Source organism: Melospiza georgiana, chromosome 3 (assembly GCF_028018845.1).
Source record: "Melospiza georgiana isolate bMelGeo1 chromosome 3, bMelGeo1.pri, whole genome shotgun sequence".
Classification (NCBI taxonomy): domain Eukaryota; kingdom Metazoa; phylum Chordata; class Aves; order Passeriformes; family Passerellidae; genus Melospiza; species Melospiza georgiana.
In genome coordinates this window covers 56,283,545-56,303,457 of record NC_080432.1, presented here as the reverse complement: position 1 = coordinate 56,303,457, position 19,913 = coordinate 56,283,545, and the positions used below count along the sequence as shown (strand labels likewise).

The window sequence follows — 19,913 nt, the reverse complement described above, 5'->3', positions numbered from 1 at the left end:
TGGCAATTGTGCAAGTAGTGATAAAGGCATGAAATATAATTACAGAGCTGTATTTATAAACATTATTTATTCATTGTTTAGAATGAAAATAAATTACATAATGAGGGTGAGTCATGTTACTGTCTTTTAGCAGTCTACTAGAACTTAAACTATCTTTTAGGACTTGATTTCATTTCAGTAACTGCTTTGTGTTGATTAATACATGACATTTCCTAAGTTATACTTTTCTTACTATTTAACTCTGTCATCCCAAATTTGACTATATTTCAGTCAAGCAAATAGTAGTTGTACCTACTGTGTGCAGTATTTTGAAATTATTTTTCAGTTGAAATATATTATGTTTGTATCAATCAGTTAGAGGTATAATTGTATCAATTAGGAAAAATTCCTATTTTTTCTTACATTTGGATGTGAACTGTCTAGATCAAGAATTGTGTTTCCAATTTTATGAGCATAGAGTAGGCAGTTTAAATAGGTGGAGAATGCTCCATTATAGTCACATTTGACACCAATATTTTTTCATTGAATTCAAACTTCATTGTAGAAGACGATCTGAGGATAAAAATTATTTTCTGTTTCTGTTTTTACATTGCTTAGTTTTAAGATGATGCAACCGAGTGACAGCTGAAATGACAGATTTACATAAAAATAATTTTTAAAAATACTTCTCTCCTTTATGTCTCACAATTCATTTTAATGTTTATTACATTCAGGAAAGGCGATGTTGACACCCTGAGAAGTTATCTTCGATATTGTTTGTTTTAGCAAGATACCTCCATAATGTCCTTTATATCTTTAAAAGAAGAAAGCCATTCTAAAACAGACAATCAGCTTTCTTTGATGTGTCTGAAATGTCTGCAAATTGGCATGTCAAAGCTGTACCTAATTGTGTAAATGGATTGCAGAGATCACAGTTCTGCTTATCGTGTGATTTATTTTTTTTAGGGAATTAATTGTTTTGTTGGTTGTTTTTTCCTTCTATTTCTAGTGTTGGTGTTTCAAGATCAAAAGATGTTCCCTCATTTGGTCCACCCATTCCCAAAGGAGTAACTTTCCCCAAGTCTGCAGTCTTTAGGGACTTCCTTTTAGCCAAAGTTATTAATGCTGAAAATGCAGCACATAAGTCGGAAAAATTTCGAGCCATGGCCACAAGGACGCGTCAAGAATACTTGAAAGATCTGGCAGAAAACTTTGTTACCACAGCTACAGTGGATACTTCAGCCAAGTTCAGCTTTATTACTTTAGGGGCAAAAAAGAAGGAAAAAGTGAAACCAAGGAAAGATGCACATCTATTCAGTGTTGGAGCGATTATGTGGAATGTGATTGCCCGAGATTTTGGCCAGTCTGCTGACATTGAATGTCTCCTCGGAATTTCCAATGAGTTTATCATGTTGATTGAAAAGGAATCAAAAAATGTTGTGTTTAACTGCTCCTGCAGAGATGTTATTGGATGGACATCTGGATTAATGAGCATCAAAATATTTTATGAAAGAGGAGAATGTATTCTTCTGTCTGCAGCAGATAATTGTACTGAAGACATCAGAGAGATTGTTCAAAGACTTGAAGTAAGTACAGTTTCTAAACTGAAATTCCACTTTTTTAATGAACAGTGTCTACATTTTTTAATGAAATGTGTCTACATTTCCTCTGAGATATAATTAAAAATGTTCTGTGTTTATAGTTCAGGAGTTGTTTTGGTCTTCAGAGAGCATTACAAATAGTATTCTTCACAACAGCATGGGAGATAAATGTTATCAAACTGTTTTTCAGGGGTAAGGTTTCTGATACCGTTAATCTGATAACTTGCCCAAGGCCATGGATGGTTCCAGTGTTGAAATCAGGACTGAAAAGCTTTTGCCACCTCTTATTGTAGCCTGTTTTCAAATCACACCCTTGTAGGTAGAAGTATGATAATTTAAAAAATTTATAAAATCTTAGTATGTAAAATATACTTTTTGTAATAACCTGTGAGAATATTAGCAGAAAATTTTATGTGAGTGGTTCTGCTGATTTGTTCCTCTGTACTGAGAAAGTGCAGGAAGTAAAGCAAACTACACGAACTAATTCCACTTTTAACAGCTGACTGGAGATAAAGTTTTTCAGACACTTGATGACCATGTCAGTACTACTGTACTGTAGCTATTTCAGTCTGTCCAAATGAAATGACAGTAACTCCAAGGTAAATGTGCTGATGCATCTAGTGGTTGCACTTCACTCTTTGATCTTAATTTAAGTGATTTAGATGGTCTTAGGGGTTTCTTCTGTTGGAAGGCTCGGCACTGAAAAGTATTCAGTCTGCTTACAGTTTTCACACTGGAATAGTTGGATTGCAGCTGATGATTTAGGGCCTCTCTAGTACTGCAGTCTCATTTAGCATTGCTTAATATCATGCTCTAAATAATAACTTTCTTCCAAAGTACAATTGCTATTTTGAGAATTGAATGTCTTTAGACTCTTCTTGCCACTATTATATTATCCTTTTCCAATTGATGTCTTCAGTTTCACTTTCCTTAGACAGGTATTTCCCTTCTAGAAAATAGTGCTCCCATTAGGTCTTGTTAACCGAGCAGGATAAATTTCTTAACACAAGTGAAAAACAAGATTTAAAGTTCTAGTGAAAAGTTCTGCTGTCATCAGTGACTTTGTTTGTTTTATTTTTTTTTTTTTTTTTTTTTTTGCTATTTTGCATTTACTTGGTTTTGCAAAGCCTGTAAATAACCCATGTTCCTGAAGACAGATCTTTAAGATTTGGTAATTAAAACCACAAAATGAAATGTTTATCTATGTTTACTTTACTACTTCCTCTTTGTTATGGCCAGATAAGTGGTTAAATAATGACAAATTGGTTTTAAGCCTCAAATTTAGCATCAGCTCTTACTAAGTTTACCTGAATATTAACTTCAAGTGTCTATTCCATGAACTCTGCCTGCCTTTTCTTCCCTTGCTACCTATCCAACTTTCATACTAATTAAGAGTTAACTATCAATACTTGTTTTAGAACATTTTTTGTCCATGTTTCTTGCCTCATCTTTTTCTCATTTTCTCCTGCTTCTTCCTCTCTTTTGAAAGCTGCCTATTGATGTTATTTCCTGGTTGATTTATCACATTGAATGCTTTCTACAATCCTTAAATATATTTGGTATAGAACCATTAGAACCACTAAAAAATATTTAAAACTCTGATGCCACACTTCATGTGCAAACTTTAAAAACCTTTCAAGTGACTCAGAACACAGCTGAGGTTAACAGCCATATGTGCCAGCAGATGCTGAACATGAAAGCTCAAATTGTGATGTAATATCAATCTTCAGTGACCAGATGATTAACCCTTTTCAGTCATGAGTTAAAGCATTTCTTAGAACTAGTGAGTAGAACATTGCAATTGCTAAATGAGATTGCCAAAGAAATAACTAGACTTTATTGCTTGGATTTAAGTCATGCTGGTAAAAAGGACAACTGAATATCCAGATTAAGAAAAGGTGCAAAAAGCTGGCTGAGACCATGGTTTTATTTTTAACTGAAACAATCAGTCTAGGACTGAAAAAAGAGCTTTGACTTGTCAGTCGAGACAAATCTGTATTTGTGGGGGAGAATATCTATTTATAGAGAGTAGAAAAAGCAGCAAGCTATAGATTGACTTGTAGGGTTGGGAGGCAGGAAAAGCAACAGAGAATGGCAGGGTGATAAAAGATTAAATGGAAACACTGAATGGATCTTAAGATAAGAATCTGAGTTGACAAAATTTCCTTAGTATCCTGTATATTAAAAAAAAAACTCTTCATCTTCTTCATGGCACTTACAGGATCTCTGTCTTTTATCTAAGTGCTTTCAGAGAAGCCAGCTCTTATTTCGTTTGTGGCCACAAGATCAGTGAAGCTGCAACCAAGTCAGCAGAATGCTGTGTTTTGAAGTGGAGCAGCACTTTGTTTAATGTGACATTACTATGTAATATGCAGTGTTACCTTTTAGGGAATATACACTTGGGGAGGACTAGATCTCCTGGAATACTTCCCCTTGGGAATAGATGAGTCTTTGGCAGGAATCTTTATCTTTCTTACCTTTTAACTTTTGAATATTTAACTAACTTGAAGAAGAGACTTTGAATGCTCCGAGTTGGAGAAATCCATATACTTTGGCTGGTGCATTCATTTTGCAGTAGTCTATAATTGTGGCATAATGATAAGGAGGTGTCAGCCCCCCAAAAAGAATATTATGTAGCTTAATAAGGATAAAATCCCATCCCTCAGCTGGGCTCCTGCATGTAATAGCATGTTCTTCTTTTCACTGCATGACTAAATTTATATTTTCAAAACTTGTGATGGAAGTATAGCTGATGAAGAGCTGAAAATTTCATTTTCCTGTATCTAGGTTACAAATTATGGAAGTTTTTTTTCTTACCGAAATTTAGTTGTAAGAGAGCTAGGTTAACAGTATGTTAAAGTTTCCAGTATACTATGTAGTTCTAATACTATATGCAGAGTTATAAGCACAATAGAAAGTTCTACTTTAAAAGGAAAGTTTCTAAACTACACTAAAACCTCAGAGCTGAAAAATGACAAAGGAAATAGCTGTTTTGCTTTTGTTATGAAAACTCAGAACCTGACTTCGTAAACAAAGTCTCCTCAGTGCATTTTTGACATCTCAATAATGACTTTCACATTTTAACCTTAAAACCCTACATCTTCAGAAGTAACTGGAAAGATTATGAATCAAAATTTCCAAGCAATAACACTCAGAATATCTGATCCTTGCAATATCTCCAATATTTTACAGTTCCCAGAAGATTATCCCTTAATGAATGAGAGCTAATTGTATTTACTTACCCTACAGGTTAAAAGCATGAGCATACACCAGATCAGCAAAGTTAAAATAACTCATGGGTTTGTAGCACTTTGATAATGTTTCATAGTGGTTAAGCTTTGGTTCGAATTGAACTAATAAAGCTAAATAGAATCTGGTTTTGTGACACTGACAAAAGGCAAGACTGGGGTAACTCTCAAACTTCCTTGTAATGCAGGCTAGACTTTTGTCTTCTGAGTGTGGTGCAGTATCCCAGCTTACAGGCTGTTGTATGATTATGATTTACATGGCAAAAGAGTTGAGAACTTGTTTCACAGCATGTAGAAATGAGCCTGCTTAGCAAAATCTGAATTTGAAGGATTTTGGCTGCTCTGTATAATGACAGTTACGTTTCACTGAATATGAGGAAAGTAATTTTTTCATTTCTAAGTTTCCCAGTGACATGGAAACTCTCATCCCATTTTAGTGGTATCCTCATCTGGAGATAATGGTAGTTAGGAATCTGCCTATGAAGCAAAATAAATTAATATTTTCTTCATTGCTATTTTCTCAAGGAAAACAAGCTGCTAGGACTGAAGCACTTCACCCAATTTGACTCATGTTATATCTCAGGTTTAATACTGTTTAATGCTGAATATAAAACGTCTGCACACCTGCAGTCAGCCAAAAAAGAACTAAGTAATTGACAGGCAACATTTTTCTTGCTTTGTGTTTTGAAACTAAACCAGCTGTAAAGTTTTTGGTAGGATATAAATGGCATTGTGTTAACATTGGGCAAGGGAGAAGAACTTGACATGGGTCACTGGAGATGGAAGATTTTTAGCATTGTGAAATGTGTCATTCACTTTGTTTTATGCAGAAACCCTAATTCAAACATAATGTTAAGATAATTTAATGTTAGTATATTAAAGAGAGGCAATATCAAGCCATACATAACTTTATAAAATGTTGGTGTGCCTTGACAATGGTGTAACAATCCGGTGCTTCCTCAGATAGTGACCAGAGGATGCGAAACCACGGAAATGACCCTGAGGAGAAATGGGCTGGGCCAGCTCGGATTCCACGTGAACTTTGAAGGGATAGTGGCAGACGTGGAGCCCTTTGGATTTGCATGGAAAGCAGGCCTGCGGCAGGGGAGCCGCCTGGTCGAGATCTGTAAAGTGGCTGTGGCAACTCTGACCCACGAGCAAATGATCGACCTCTTGCGCACGTCGGTGACAGTAAAAGTGGTCATTATTCAACCACACGAGGATGGAGCGCCCAGAAGGTAACAGTTCTCAGTGAGCAGCAGTTCTCAGCAACATTTGTGTCTGTCTGGGTTTTTTTTCCTCTGCTCCTGCTTAAACAAGGATTCTTCTATTGAAGGCCTTCAGTAAATGGGTATTGTCCATCATGTGTGATAATATTGTCGAGGCTCTTAAAGCAATCTTTTCCCCGAAACCCATATTGACTTGTTATAGAAGATAAAATAAGATCCTACAAGAAATTTACTTTATATGACTTTAAAAGGGTAGGAAGTAAATTTTGGTGTTTGCTGACTGAGCCATCCTGGAAGCTGATGTTACATGTTTCCTTCCACAGGAGAGCTTTATGTTTTAATGCTGAATTTAAAAATGTAGAATCCTTTTCATGAAATGGCACCTTGTTCATCTTTGAGATTTTTCCAGCTCCTGACTATTGGAAAGATTTGGGTTGTTTTAGGTTTTTTTCTGTTATGTTGAAATTTAATGAAAATAGTGAATTAGTGGGTTCTGGACATACATGGTACCAAGTCTTAGAGCTCTCCTCACTTTCTACAGATATCTAATTTATTCACATTAAATGGAGAGTTACATCAATAATTTTGTCCTTTAAAGCAGCGAAATCTTATTGCAACATGAAATACATGCTCATGCCTAGGGAAAGTGTAATAGCAATCATTACAGTCACTGTACCAGTATTTTCAGGGATTAAATGCATTTTTCTGTCATCAGTATTCCTTTTTTGGTGACAAAAAGGAATACTTATTTTTAATATCATGAGGCAGAGAAGTAGGAATAAATTGAAACTTTGTAACAGTGTGACTTTATTTCTCACACCCCTTGTCTAGTCAGTGTTAATTTGGCTCATTCTAAATGAGAACTGTACCAGAGTAAATTTAATTACTTGTCTTCTTTTAGCGGGCCAACTTTAAATCTCTTGTTGATTTTTAATTCAACAGAAAAAACATTAGATGTGTTGCTTTTGGCAAGAGAGCAAGCAATAAAATTTTACGTAGCGTGCAGCACTGTGAAGTCGATGCCAGCCGTATACGAATGCTGCTTAATTGGTGGCAATTCTCCAAGTAGTCATTGGCCTGATGTATGACACACAAGGGCTGTCCCCTGCCTCAACCTGCATGGTGATGCCTCCCTTTCTGAACAAAATGCCTGTGAATGTAAAATACCACCGTTTTGCTTAGTTGGGTAGAAATTTGCAATTAAGCCTCTCTTTGCTTAGCTTTGCTATTCTCACCATCTGCTTCTGGGTATGAATTTTCACTGACTTGTTTGGTATACATTTCCAAGCTGTTTACAGAATATGAGCCTAATGAGCTGATCCTTTTCTATTGAAGGTAAAAACGTGTATTTTATAGGCCCTGATAGAAAAATACATACTGGATGAATTGTTTATATTGTCTTTGATATAAATCTTCTTCTAGAGATAAAATGTTTAAATCCCAGATCAGTGTGGTACATAGCACCCAAGTGTATGTGTAGGAGGAGTTTGAACTGAATGTTACCACACTGAGAAAAATCTGCAAAAGCTGCTCCTCTTTATAATTTTTGCCATCTTTAAAATTGTGACGAATTACTAAGAGAAATGAATTTTTTAACACTATGTGTCTATTCTAAAATTTTTTAAAAATCATGTTTAAGTTCTTTTTTAGCTTCACCTTTCTAGTATATATATATATATATATATAAGAATATAAGAAATGTCTCTATGTCTCTTTCTCTCAAATATCAATTTCCCACAGAAAACTGTTCATTTTCACTTGTATATTCCCAAAAATATGATTAGTGATTTCGACTGTCCAGTCTCTTCAGGGTTTTGAGCTTGCATTTTTGCAATGTTTATAATCTAAACAGAGCAGACAGAAAGCAAAGCAGTTGTAGATATTGCATGACAGGTCTGAGAATTTCAGTTGACAAATATGATCTTTGACTTTGTAAAATATATTAATGAATGAGGGAAAGGAGGAGAGGGCAGAAAGGGATAAATTATCAGAATTTTGTGGAAAAAAGATAGCCTATTACCACTTCTTACTAGTTAAAACCTGTGCAAATCCATCTCCCTGTCTACTGCTCAGTTGCTTCTCTTAGCCTTCTGCAGGTTCTTGTCACAGAAACAGAGAATAGCTGAGGTTGGAAAGGACCTCTGCAAGTTGAGTGCAACCCCATTGCTCAAAGCAAGGTCAGCCAGAGCGGACTGCTCATGGACAGGTTCACTGGGTTTTGTGAATCTCCAAGGAAGGAGATTGAAAGATTCAGTATTTCAATTTCGGTATGCAGTCGTCCTTTCAGTAAGAAAGTTTTTCTGTGTCCTTTAAAGGAATTTCCTGTACTTCAATTTTGCACTCTGCCTCCTGTGTTTTCACTGGATTCAATTCTTAGTTTGTCATCTTTTTTCCCTAATCACCCCATTAGATATTTTGTACACATTGATAAAATCCCTCCTGAGCCTTCTCTTTCCCTGGCTGAATGATACCAGCTCTCAGTCTCTCCTCGTGTTTCAGATGCTCTTATCCCTTAATCGTCTTTGATCCTTTGCTGGACCTGCTCCATATGTTCATGTCTCTCTTGTACTCTGGTATCAGGTTTACTCAGAAATTTTCAGGTAGTGTGTTTGGATGTAAAGCAGGAGTATCTGGAGAACTAAAATCTATTTCACCTTTGCTTGACAAGGAATGTCCCTGTCTGTGGAGAGTCCATGAATGGATAGAATCAATCCTCTGTGAGTGATTGCAAACATACCTGTGATAAACATTTAAGGCAGCTGTGACAGCTTGTCAGGAGGGAACTTTTTTGTATCAAGTAGCTGTAATAATTATCAAATAACACTCAAAGCAGACATACAGATATTCTTGTCATATTTGGGGATCCATCCATCCTTGACTCATGCATTAGAAGTGTCTAGGAGAACAATGGTTAAAAACCAAAAGGCTTTACATGTATGTTCCATTACTTATTGCTTTTGCTCACAGCTGGTTTTAGAGGTTCTCTGCTAGGAAATGACGCATCAGATTATCTGACATATGTAGGAAAGTACATTTGGAGGCTAAAGTAAGTTGCTTGAAAGTTTGACTTGTCCTACAAAGTATATGATCTTCTGGCAGTTGGGTAGGCTTTTCTTCTCTGTATTTCAGCCTGCTTTCTCAGAGTACGTACTCGTGGTTTGTTCTTTTGGTTTTGGGGTGGTTTGTTTTTTTTTTTTTAATTTAAATGCCATAATCTAGGGTTTCAAGTTCAGCCACTAAGATTTTGCCCACAGTGCATAGATATAAAAATACATTCACCTTTGTATAAAAAGGATGAGTTGCATTAAAAATTTAGATACATTTGCAAGAATATAAATATAATTTAAGCAAAATTAAGCAAATTTAAGCAAAAAAAAATTCCAGAGTTTCTTGAAAAAATCCAAATGTATCATTTTATTAATGTCTTTCATTTTCTGAACTAATCAGCTGATTTCCACTTCTTGAAAGACTAGTTTCTGCTTTGCTTTGTCTGCTGGGTTTTATGAATACAAAGCAATGAGGAATTTCTCTTTGAATTGCTTACTAGCACTTGTTCCTTGCTGGGATCAAATTCTGAAGTGAGTTTACACAGATTGGACATGAGTGCCATGGAGTGTCTTGGGAATTGTATCCTTCAAATGAAATGGGTTTCTAGTGTGCAGGGGTGTTTCCAAAGCAGTCCCTTGAAAAAAAAAAAATCAGCCAAAGTGGAGATCTTTAATCAAGTTCTTGACTTGATTTTTTTTGTCTGTTAGCTTACCCACAAATAATCTTCAATCCATCATTTCAAAAGAAAACCAACAAGATGTAATTGTGCACCTACTGAGAATAAACTATTAGCAATAAACTATTAACAAGGATTTTTTTTTTGCAAACTGTCTTGTATTCATTTCAGCATGAAAATAAACTATTTGAATGTTGAAGGTGCTTACAAAGTAATGTTACAGAGTGATTAGGAAATTACAGAGGAAAATTCTGCTCTGATAAATGTCTTCCATTACTTAATGTAGATCCTTCTACTGAAGTCTTGACAGTAGTATATGCAAAAGCAATCATGGAATAAGGCCTTTCATTTACTATCCTGTAAAATTAATGAACTTGAGACAAAGCTCCTGCTGTTTTCAGTTTGCTCCAGCAATTAAATAATCATGCACAAATTAATGCAGAAATCAAAATTATTTGTGTGGCATCCGGCTGATATTTTGATAGAAAGAAGAAATTGCTATTTAAAACATAGATTCTTTAAATGACAATGTGTTATTAGAACAAATACGTTGGTCATTGTTTTCAGATCTGAAAAAGTATTCTTGTGTAATATTTGTTTCTGTGCTAGGTCTGTCCCTTCAGAATTGTTGATTTGGGATTGTGTGCCTCTGAACAAGAGAATAATGATGTTCATTCTGATTTGCTTTTGCTGGTGTTGTTATGGTAGTGTTCAAGGACAGTATATCCTTAATCAGCCAAGTCCAATCAAGGAATTCAAGCACTTGTAAATCTATTTTAAACTGTAGATTTTGCTAGATTCTTTTCTTTACATTTTACCTATGTGTTTGTCTTAGCTCAACTACTATTTTATATAAAAAAAGAAACTGCTTGAGAGCCGATTAAGAAACAATTTCTAGGAAATTTAGAAAGCAAACAAAACTTTAAGCAAAATTTCCAGGTCTGACTATAAACAGAAGCTGGAGAGCTGTAGGAGCAGTAGTTTCCTCTATTGGTCTGAACAAGTGAGAGACTCTTTTTCTACTGTTGTAGGTAGTTCTGAAAATGGAAATACTTTAGTAACTATGACTGAAACTGCCTGTGGGCCATTTTAAAGTGCTACTGCAATTCTTCTGAGGTTGTTTTATTCTTTTGAACCTTGCAGACTCCTTCTTACAAATGAAATAGATGTAATGACTTATTTTCTAGTCCTGGTGCTTGTTCCCCTTAAATGATTATGATTTCTTTAAAAGAATCATCTTTCTGGGGCTTTTTAAAAGTAACAGATAGCCAACAGACTATAGAATGTTTGGAAAGTGTTTTTAGGAAGGGGGAGAGGCTGTGTGGTGGAATTCAGTTATTGTCACAGGGGTGTTTGCCATAAGCTGCTGGGATAGTTCACAGGGCCTTCAGATTCTTAATATTTATTTACTTATTTAATAAATGAAGCCACCTGAGCCAGAAAGAAGCCAAGTCTAACATCACCTGAGGCAGGTTTAAGCAGCAAAACCTGAAACTCAATGTTTGGTTATAAAAGTAGAATTTGGATATACCAAACCTTTTAATTACCACCCCTGCTACTAATCTAAGAATAATGCAAATATCTGAAATGTCTAGATTCTGATGTTCTGTAGAAGTAACTGAAAGAACTACCACTATGAAAATGTAATTATACTAACTGGAAGCTGCACTACTTACAAAAGTTAATCCTTTCTACCCAACAAAAAAAAAAATCTCGAAAATTCTTAACTGTGTTTCTCATACAAATGAAGTCTTTGATTTTTTTTTCTGACTGAGTTATGAATGAACTTATAGTAGAGATTAATTATAATTGCTGATGTTAATTATGTGTACAGTTGTTACAGTCAAGCAGAAAAAAAAATCCCTAAATGCCTGGCAAAGCACTGTTTGTCTCTATGGAGAGATGCAAAGAAAAGTTCCAGACTCTTTTTCCTCTTTTTTCTTTTCTTCTTTCTTCTCTCTACTCATGGAATCATATTAGAATCAGAATATTGTGGGTTGGAAAGGACCTTAAAGATCATCTAGTTTGTCTTTATTTCTCTTTTTCATGTAACAGTACAGATGTAGAGGCTCTTTAGGAGGCCTCTAAATTGCTTGTCAGTTCACCAGCACAATGGTTCTTTTTAAAACTGAATAGTAATAAAGATCAGAAGGATAATGAGTTTATCTTCAGGAAGGAGGGATTGGCAGCTTCAACTCTTTAGCTCCATGGAGGGACTGTCAGAGTCATCATTTCCCTTAAACCAAAGTGATAGGATGGGCAGAAGGCCTGTCTGAGGTTGCTGTAAGCAATTTTATACATCTGTTGTGGTATGAAATTATGTAAATATAAAATTGATTTCATTTTTAACATTTTTTTGAATTATGTATGAACACTGTTAATAGGTTTTTGAGATGTCAGAACTTGGATTTTTTTTTTCTTGACTTTTTGACCAAAATTCTCTTAGACCATTTTAATATTGTGCAATGTCTTGGACTGCTCTGACTGATACAGGAGATCAGTGGAGTTGAAATATTACCTCCAGGAGGTACTTCTCAGTGTCAGGGGAGGGAAAATATGTATATCTTAACTAACTACATTCTGAGTCTCATCAAAACTAAACAACTAAATTCTGCTTTTCAGTTAAATCTCTACAATTATATGAAATGAACCTGTGTTTTATTATGTGGATTTAATAGGTTGCACAGTGAGTCCTCAGGCTCGTTATGTCACTTTGGGCACTACTGTAGTGTGAGAACAAGCATGCGCTCTGACAGAAGTGATTGTTTTCAAAAACAAAGTTTGAGTTAGCAGACTGCAGTTATTGTACTCCTGGATAAAGGCTCTTTCTAGAGCAGGAATAGATGTTTGGTATTGAAAGGGTGATAGAAAGGGATAATTCATCAGTGTAATAAACTGATGCACACCAATGATTCCTTCTCTATCCCTACATCTCCTTGCAGTACATTGAACTGGAAGTTAAATTGTAACCAGGTATTCTGCTTATGTTGACACCCTAACAAATTCTTCATGCTTGAAATCTGCAGATGCCTGGGGTCCAAATACTGAAGTTGTACCGAGTAGATGATAGTTCTAGGATTTTGCAGAAAAGAAGGTTTTTGTGTAGCTATCAAGGTGACAGGATGCTGATCATGGTGCATGGAAGCTTCTATCTTTTCCATGGAGATGGATATTTTATTACTTACCTAGACTCCCTGCCTAATGTAGGCCCTTCACAGGGCCTATTACAGAACCTTTATATGGAATCCGAAACTAATATTGAAAGGTTTGGCTAATGTAGTTTTAAAAATTTAATGGACTGCTTGCTAATTCTTTCAGAACATAATGCTTCTTGCAGGAACATTTGAATTTTGCAGATTTTATAGCGGACTCTTAAATTTTATTGTGTTGTCGTGACCCGCTAGCTGTATCATAGAGTCATGCTCTCTTTAATTGCAGAGTATGTTTTATTAACCAAATTTTTAATAGGATAATATGGCCCTTGAACCAAAGGTATTAGTAGGAATCTGTGCTTTATGTTGAAGCATTGATTTAATTAATACCAAACTATGGTGAAGGGCAGGAAGTGCTATAATTTCTGATGTGTGGTTACAATATGGTCACGTTTGCTTGTTACATTTTGTGAGTCTGTTTTTCAAATGTTATATTGGATATAACATTTATCAAATGTGAAAGACATTTGATATCCTATACTTTTTAAGCATAAATTTAAGTATTTTTTAAAACCATAAAATAGAGATATGTCCTTATGTATCCTTTAAAATGAATTTAAAAGAAATATATGATATGTAAATTGAAAAGCTATCATTCAATACCAGTGCCAATGTGTATTCTTGCACTGGTGGAAAAAGTAACAAAATAATAAGTTAAGGTTAGATAAAGGTCAAATTACATATTTAAGAGGGAATTGCATTTATTTTTGTGGGGTTTATTTCATGCAAGTTAACTTACAATTTGATCCATGGTGGGGAGTGGAGGTGGGGATTGCAGGCATGAAGTAATTCCTTCTCTGTCTTCCTGATATAGGAGGCAGCTACAATTACAATTTTACCTATCTCAGTATGCTGCAGTATCTGCTCTTTAGGCAGTGCTTGTGAAGCAGTGAAGCATATTTTTTCATATAAATGTTGGAGTGATTGGTTTGATAATTTTAAATTAAGGTTTAAAAGCCATATGTGACAAAAGAAGCTATCTGAAACCATGGAAATTCTTTTTTGAACCAATTAAAACAGGCATTCTAGGGCTCTGTTTTAAATTCATAAGCAACACTGTTGAATTTTCATACTGATTTGAAACGAGGTTGTTTAATAAGCCTTTTTCTGCAGGAACTGTGTCCTCAATATTTTTTTTTAAATTTGTAGAAAGAATATGTTTTCCTGATACAAACAAACATAAAAAAATAAGAAATTTTCAGTTCTTATTGTGGGAAAGCTTATTGTTTACTATTTTTATAAAATGCTTTTGTTAATTAGTCAGCAAGCTAAGTCAAACTAAACAGTAGTAACAGTCCCTTCTGCTTTTAAAACCTGTGGCTGTTTTACAGCATTTAGAGAACTTTATGGGGAGTATACACACACACACACACACACATACACACACACACACACACACACACACATATATATATATATATATATATATATATATACATATATCACAAGACATGTTATATATAACTTCCTCAATTACCAAGATGTACTGTAAAATTGATATCTTATTTACAAAAGTTGAAGAGGAGTTGGTTTTTTTCAAATGCCTAAAGTCTAAAGGAATGAAGAAGGGAGTGAAACAATACTAAGAAATAAGCAGAAGGGAGATTGAAATTTTAGCCTACATAATTGTTCAACTCCTTCATCAAATAATGCAAAACTGTGTGTATTTGGCCACATGAAAAGTTGTGCTGTGCACCAAAGTAATAGTAACCTAGCTGTGCCATTTCTGCATTCTTTGATTGGTTTGTTTTGTATGTAAAACTTCTTAGTTAAAACCAAAGAAAAAAAAAAAGAAAAAAAGAAAAAAAAAGATCATGGTTACATTGCTGGAGGCTGTTGTCTCCTACACCTTCTTTCTTGCAGGCAGTGAATGAGGATGAAGGGAAGCATGATCTTGGAACATAAACAGTTGAAAATTGCACTGGAAAAATATATTCTGTATATGCTTCAGCAGTAGAAGAATTTGCATAATTCTGTGCAATTAACTTGACCTTTTTTCATGGTGTTCCTCATTCTAAGAGCCCAACGTGTGATTCTCAGAAGTGCGAAAAAAGTTTTAAAAATCGATACATGGACTGAGGCAGTTTGAAGTGGTGTTCTGAATAACTATGGCATTTCAGGGTAGGGGGGAAGGCTGGAGAGACACCAAATTGACCCTTTGAAATGATGTGGTAGTTTTATAACAGTGATTTCTCTGTAGCACCATTCCATGTCTGTGAGAAGAGATTATTAGAGTGATTTAACCTCCTTAGAGAAGCTCAAACCAGAAAATCATTGCAAAATTTTGTGATGCCTCCAGCATGTCCAGCTATGATTTGTCAGCAGAGGTTAAACATGTCAGATTTTATTGGTACATTTTACAATGATATTTCTGATAAAAGAGTAACACTGAAAAACCAAGAATTCTGAGTTCTGCTTTGGAACATTCTAGCTCTTCAGCTCATCTTCATCAAGGTGTCTTCCACCCTATATTGGCTATTGATCTCCATTCTCAATACTTTCATCATCTATATTTTTAAGTTCTTTAACTTTTTCATGTGTTTGAGTGCCACCAGAGAGAGAGATTTAGTGCTACAGGATAAACTGGCCTATTTGCTACTAAAAAATTCAGCAGAGTGAAACATTTGGCTGGATCAGACTATCCAGAAGTATTTATAATGGAATTTCTACTGTTGCTCATGGGTCTTCCCTTCAACAACTTTGAATAAGGCAGTTTGCTTTTTTGTCTAATATTTTTTCTTCTAATCTGTTTACCAGAATACAGATAGCAAAAATATTTTTTGGGAGGGTTGATTCAGAAGCTTTAGTGCACAGTGATTTAATGTATGGGAATTTATACAATTTTCTTGCACTGCACATTTCTGTTACATCATTTATGCCAAGATGTTTTCAGGATTAAGCCTGTAAACTCTTTACACTCTGTTGCACTTTTTCTAGGTGATTTTAATTTAGTTGCAAATAGTAAATGTTGAGTTTTTAACTCAAGCAAAGCTTGATCAAGACTCAGCTAAGGAATGGAGCAGAATTGTAGTTGAGACAGAGGAGCAAATTTCCACTGTTTCTTACTTAAACTCATTGTATTGCTTTGGAAGTATTTAGGGTGTTCTCTTCATAGATATTGATTTAGTACACACTGCCTATCAGAAAAATGGAGATAGAATGCTGAGATTATAAAAAACCTCCAGTGATAATCAGTGTTGACTTAAAGGGTGTGTGAAGCTTCTATTAACCAATTTCTGAAACAGTAACACTTAATTATTGAGTGCAGTCTGAGTCTACAGCACATAACGCAATGGCACACTGATCTTTTTTGGAACACTACCAGTACTTTTACCTGGGTTTACACTGTCTGTGAATACTGTTAGTATTTAACCACACTGCAAGGTGTGGTAAGGTAGACTGGAGGTAAGGCAGACTGTTTCTGATCTGTCTCTTCCTTCCACTTCCCCATTTATCATCCAGGCTTACAAATCCTGGGAAAAGTGACATTAGAAAGTACACTTTGAAAACACAGGGGAAAATATTTAGGTGCCAATTATTCATTTGCATTGTAGTCTATGCACTCTGTCATTTGGTGGGGACAAGGTGAGATTCTAAAGGGGAGATTGCAACTCCACCAAGAAATGTTTAGTTTGCTGCAAAGCAACACACCTATTTCTGAAATTTAAACAAATCAATGTTCTTTTAGAAGAACTTGATGCTTTATGATTTCCAAATGCCTTGTCTCTAAAAGTTTTTTTAATGTAAAATTCCAGCTGCAGATTAATTTATAAAAGTTTAATATGTTCCCCATTTTGAAGGGTGAAGAGACAGTTCAAAGATCTTTGAGCACATGATGGCAAATATTTTATTTTGAAATCTTTTCTACCTGCTTTTCTACCTGACAGTTTTGAAGTGTTCAAAGTACAATGCCGCATAAACACCTTTGGGCACCTGAAATCAAAATATGTATATACTTGTGACCGTGAATGCAAGATTCCTCTCTCTGTTCCGTCCTGTGAGTCTGATGAGCATTTTCCTTTGTCCCGCAGGGGTTGTTCAGAACTTTGTCGTATCCCCATGGTGGAATACAAACTTGACAGTGAAGGCACCCCATGTGAGTATAAAACCCCTTTCAGAAGGAATACCACTTGGCATCGGGTGCCGACTCCCGCTGGGCAGCCTCTGTCTCGTGCCTCTCCAATCCTAGGAACATCTGACAGACTGCAGTGCCAGCAGCTTCTCCAGCAGGCTCAGACAGCCATTCCTCGTAGCACTTCCTTTGATAGAAAACTGCCAGATGGTGCAAGGTAATGCTCTCTGGTTAATGCCTGTCACCTTCCTAATGGTATTAATTTTGAAATCTCTGCTTTCTAGAACTTTGGTGTCTTCTTTTTTAAACTTATTTTACTGAGTTTTGGCATATTTTGAATTCCGAGGTTGTATTAAGTAGCATTCACTGGACCAGTCTGCTTGAAACAAGTGGCTTTTGGTGTTTGTGCTGGAAGCAGGCTGTCCTGAGGACCCTACTGCTGAGGACAGCTGACCTTTCCCTTTAGTCCCAAATCAGTGAAGTGGGAAACTGCCTTATAACTTTTGAATCTTAATAATGTCCTGTTCCCCACCTTTTGGAAGACTATTTAAACAAGTAGTGTAAATTTAAACAAATGAGTGTAAATAAAATGAACTCATTCCTTTAAAAATTAATTATTTAATCTCGTTACCAAGGTATTGGCATAGTTTCAAAGGGTTCTGTAACTCATTACCAGCCCTTATGCTTTGCTTTGCTTTTAATTAAACAAAGCAGAGCTTGTGATTTGAATATGTAACACCTCATAGATGATGGGATGGTGTTCTTAAATGCTAGCTCTGTTCTAATTTAATCATAATTCTTCGTAAGCTGAAAATTCATTTTTGAAGATAAAAATTTGCAAATACATTTGACCTTTGAATTATTTAGGAAAACCATATGTCTTGAGCAGAACTGTGTCCTTTATTGTTTATAATTATTTCAGCTTATGCCTTTATGGGGTGATGTAATTCTAATTTCCAAGGAAATAATTATTGCATGTTGAAAATATCTGAATGATAAAATAATCTGAAATACTTAATACTAGTCTCAAATGGGTTTAAAACAATTCTAGATGAAATCGTTAAATGCCACTATGGCTACATTGACTACCTTATTTAGTAGAAAAGAATTAATGACTTTTTACATTGAAATGTACAGAAGTAATAGTAGTATGTATTTGAAAATAAGTCTCATTTATTGTCTGGGGAAGGAAGACTCCCAGTTATGACTATTTGATAATTTGTGTTCTCCTTCTCCTCTACCCCCATCTTTATCCCCTGAAAAATTGAGAGGTGCATTTCTGTAAGCATTTAAATACCATTATAGAACTTAACCTTCACCTAAATATCTTGTTAATTAAATTCTCGATAACATCTAACATAAGAAGACAATGTATCAAATGTCTAGAAATACTTCATAATTTATGAAACTTTATTAAGCATACTGTATACAGATACAGAAAAGAAATGAAAGCTTTCTGACATGGTACTCAATTCCAAAAAGACAAACATAAGCTGTGCTTCTCACAACACTCAGCAAAGCATGTGAAAAAATGCTTAGATTGAGTCTGTTCTTGTCATAAAGAAATTTCTGTATCTTTTAAGCAAAACAATAGCAGAAGTGCTATTCTGGAGAAGACATGATTCAGAGTATAAATAATGAAAGGAGAAGAAAATTATGGATTCTGGCTTGTAGGTCATGAAACGTGTAAAGAAAGGTACCTAATTGGCAAAGTCTTTCCACATGGGAAGAGGCATATGATGATTTGGCAGAGAGATGAGCTTAAAACGGAAGAGTTTGAAGTAAGGTGCAGTAGTACTTATTAGTAGTCCTGCAAGTGTGAAAGTGTACTCAGGCTAGGAAAATGATGAAGAGATTTTAGAGGATTAAAGACCCAGTATTGGTTTAAGAGTGCAAGCAGGGAGAAGCAGGTTGATAAAACAGGGAAGATTTAACAGCAGATCTGAAAATAAGCTAAGGGTGAAGTCAACAAAAAAATTGATTGGTTTAGAAATAAAAAGAGGAAGAAGCAGAAGAAATGTGGCCTAGATACAGTAAGAGACTTAGGCAGCAAAAATTCAACTACTGTGACATATATGGAGGGAAATTAGAGACTGAGAGCTGAATGCTTATGCTCCTAATACAATTCCTGAGAATTAAGGTCTTTGAGAAGGCAGTCCAAGTATTTTGGTGTTGTTCAATGAGTTTCCTCTACTTAGAAATAAAAGGTTATCCTTCAGCTCTTCTCCTGTTTTTGCAAAGTGGCTAATTCTAGCATGTGCCTAAGTGAAGCTTTAGGTGAACTCACTCTTCTGATTTTTGCACCAAGAAGCCTCTGTGTGCTTTAGTCCCTGAGTCACACTTGTTGACAATGCATCCTATCACCTGGAGTCTGGAATACATTCCTGAGAGCAGATGGTTGTAATTTTTGTGTGAAGGAACTGTATGAGGCAGTCATTGATGGGATTTCTGTGGTTCTCCTTTTGTGGCTACTCATTGTTTACTAGGCTAAGGGCTTCACACTTGCCCAGCAGATGGGAGGTAGACATGTTTTGTTCAGCCTTGGAACAGCACAAAGCAATATCCTGGCTTTAAGGACAATGTCCTAAACATCAGCCTGGAGGATGGAAACACATGAGATCATAATTTATCCATTAATTAATACTGGGTCACTTAATCTGTGCACAAAATGCATAATTCTTGGCAGTAATTACAAGTTCATGGAACTGAATTATGCTGGAGCCTATTGATTACTTCACTTAGTTGAGAGACGTTCACTCCTGTCAATACTTCTCAGAGAAAGACATGCTGAAAAATAAGATACTACACTATTGTACATTGGCTATTAGACAAAATGTAACACCTAATG

General features: G+C 35.4%; 1 protein-coding gene across 5 annotated transcripts in view; it reads left to right on the top strand.

Annotated features, from left to right (window-relative positions):
* The window catches only part of SIPA1L2 (signal induced proliferation associated 1 like 2), a 129,293-nt gene that overhangs the window by 81,718 nt on the left and 27,662 nt on the right, over positions 1–19,913 (top strand). For all 5 annotated transcript variants that reach the window (XM_058020056.1, XM_058020059.1, XM_058020058.1 and 2 more), the window contains exons 9-11: positions 989–1,565; positions 5,792–6,066; positions 17,025–17,282. In XM_058020056.1, coding sequence (XP_057876039.1) covers positions 989–1,565; positions 5,792–6,066; positions 17,025–17,282 — 1,110 coding nt within the window. The remainder of the gene's footprint in view (positions 1–988; positions 1,566–5,791; positions 6,067–17,024; positions 17,283–19,913) is intronic.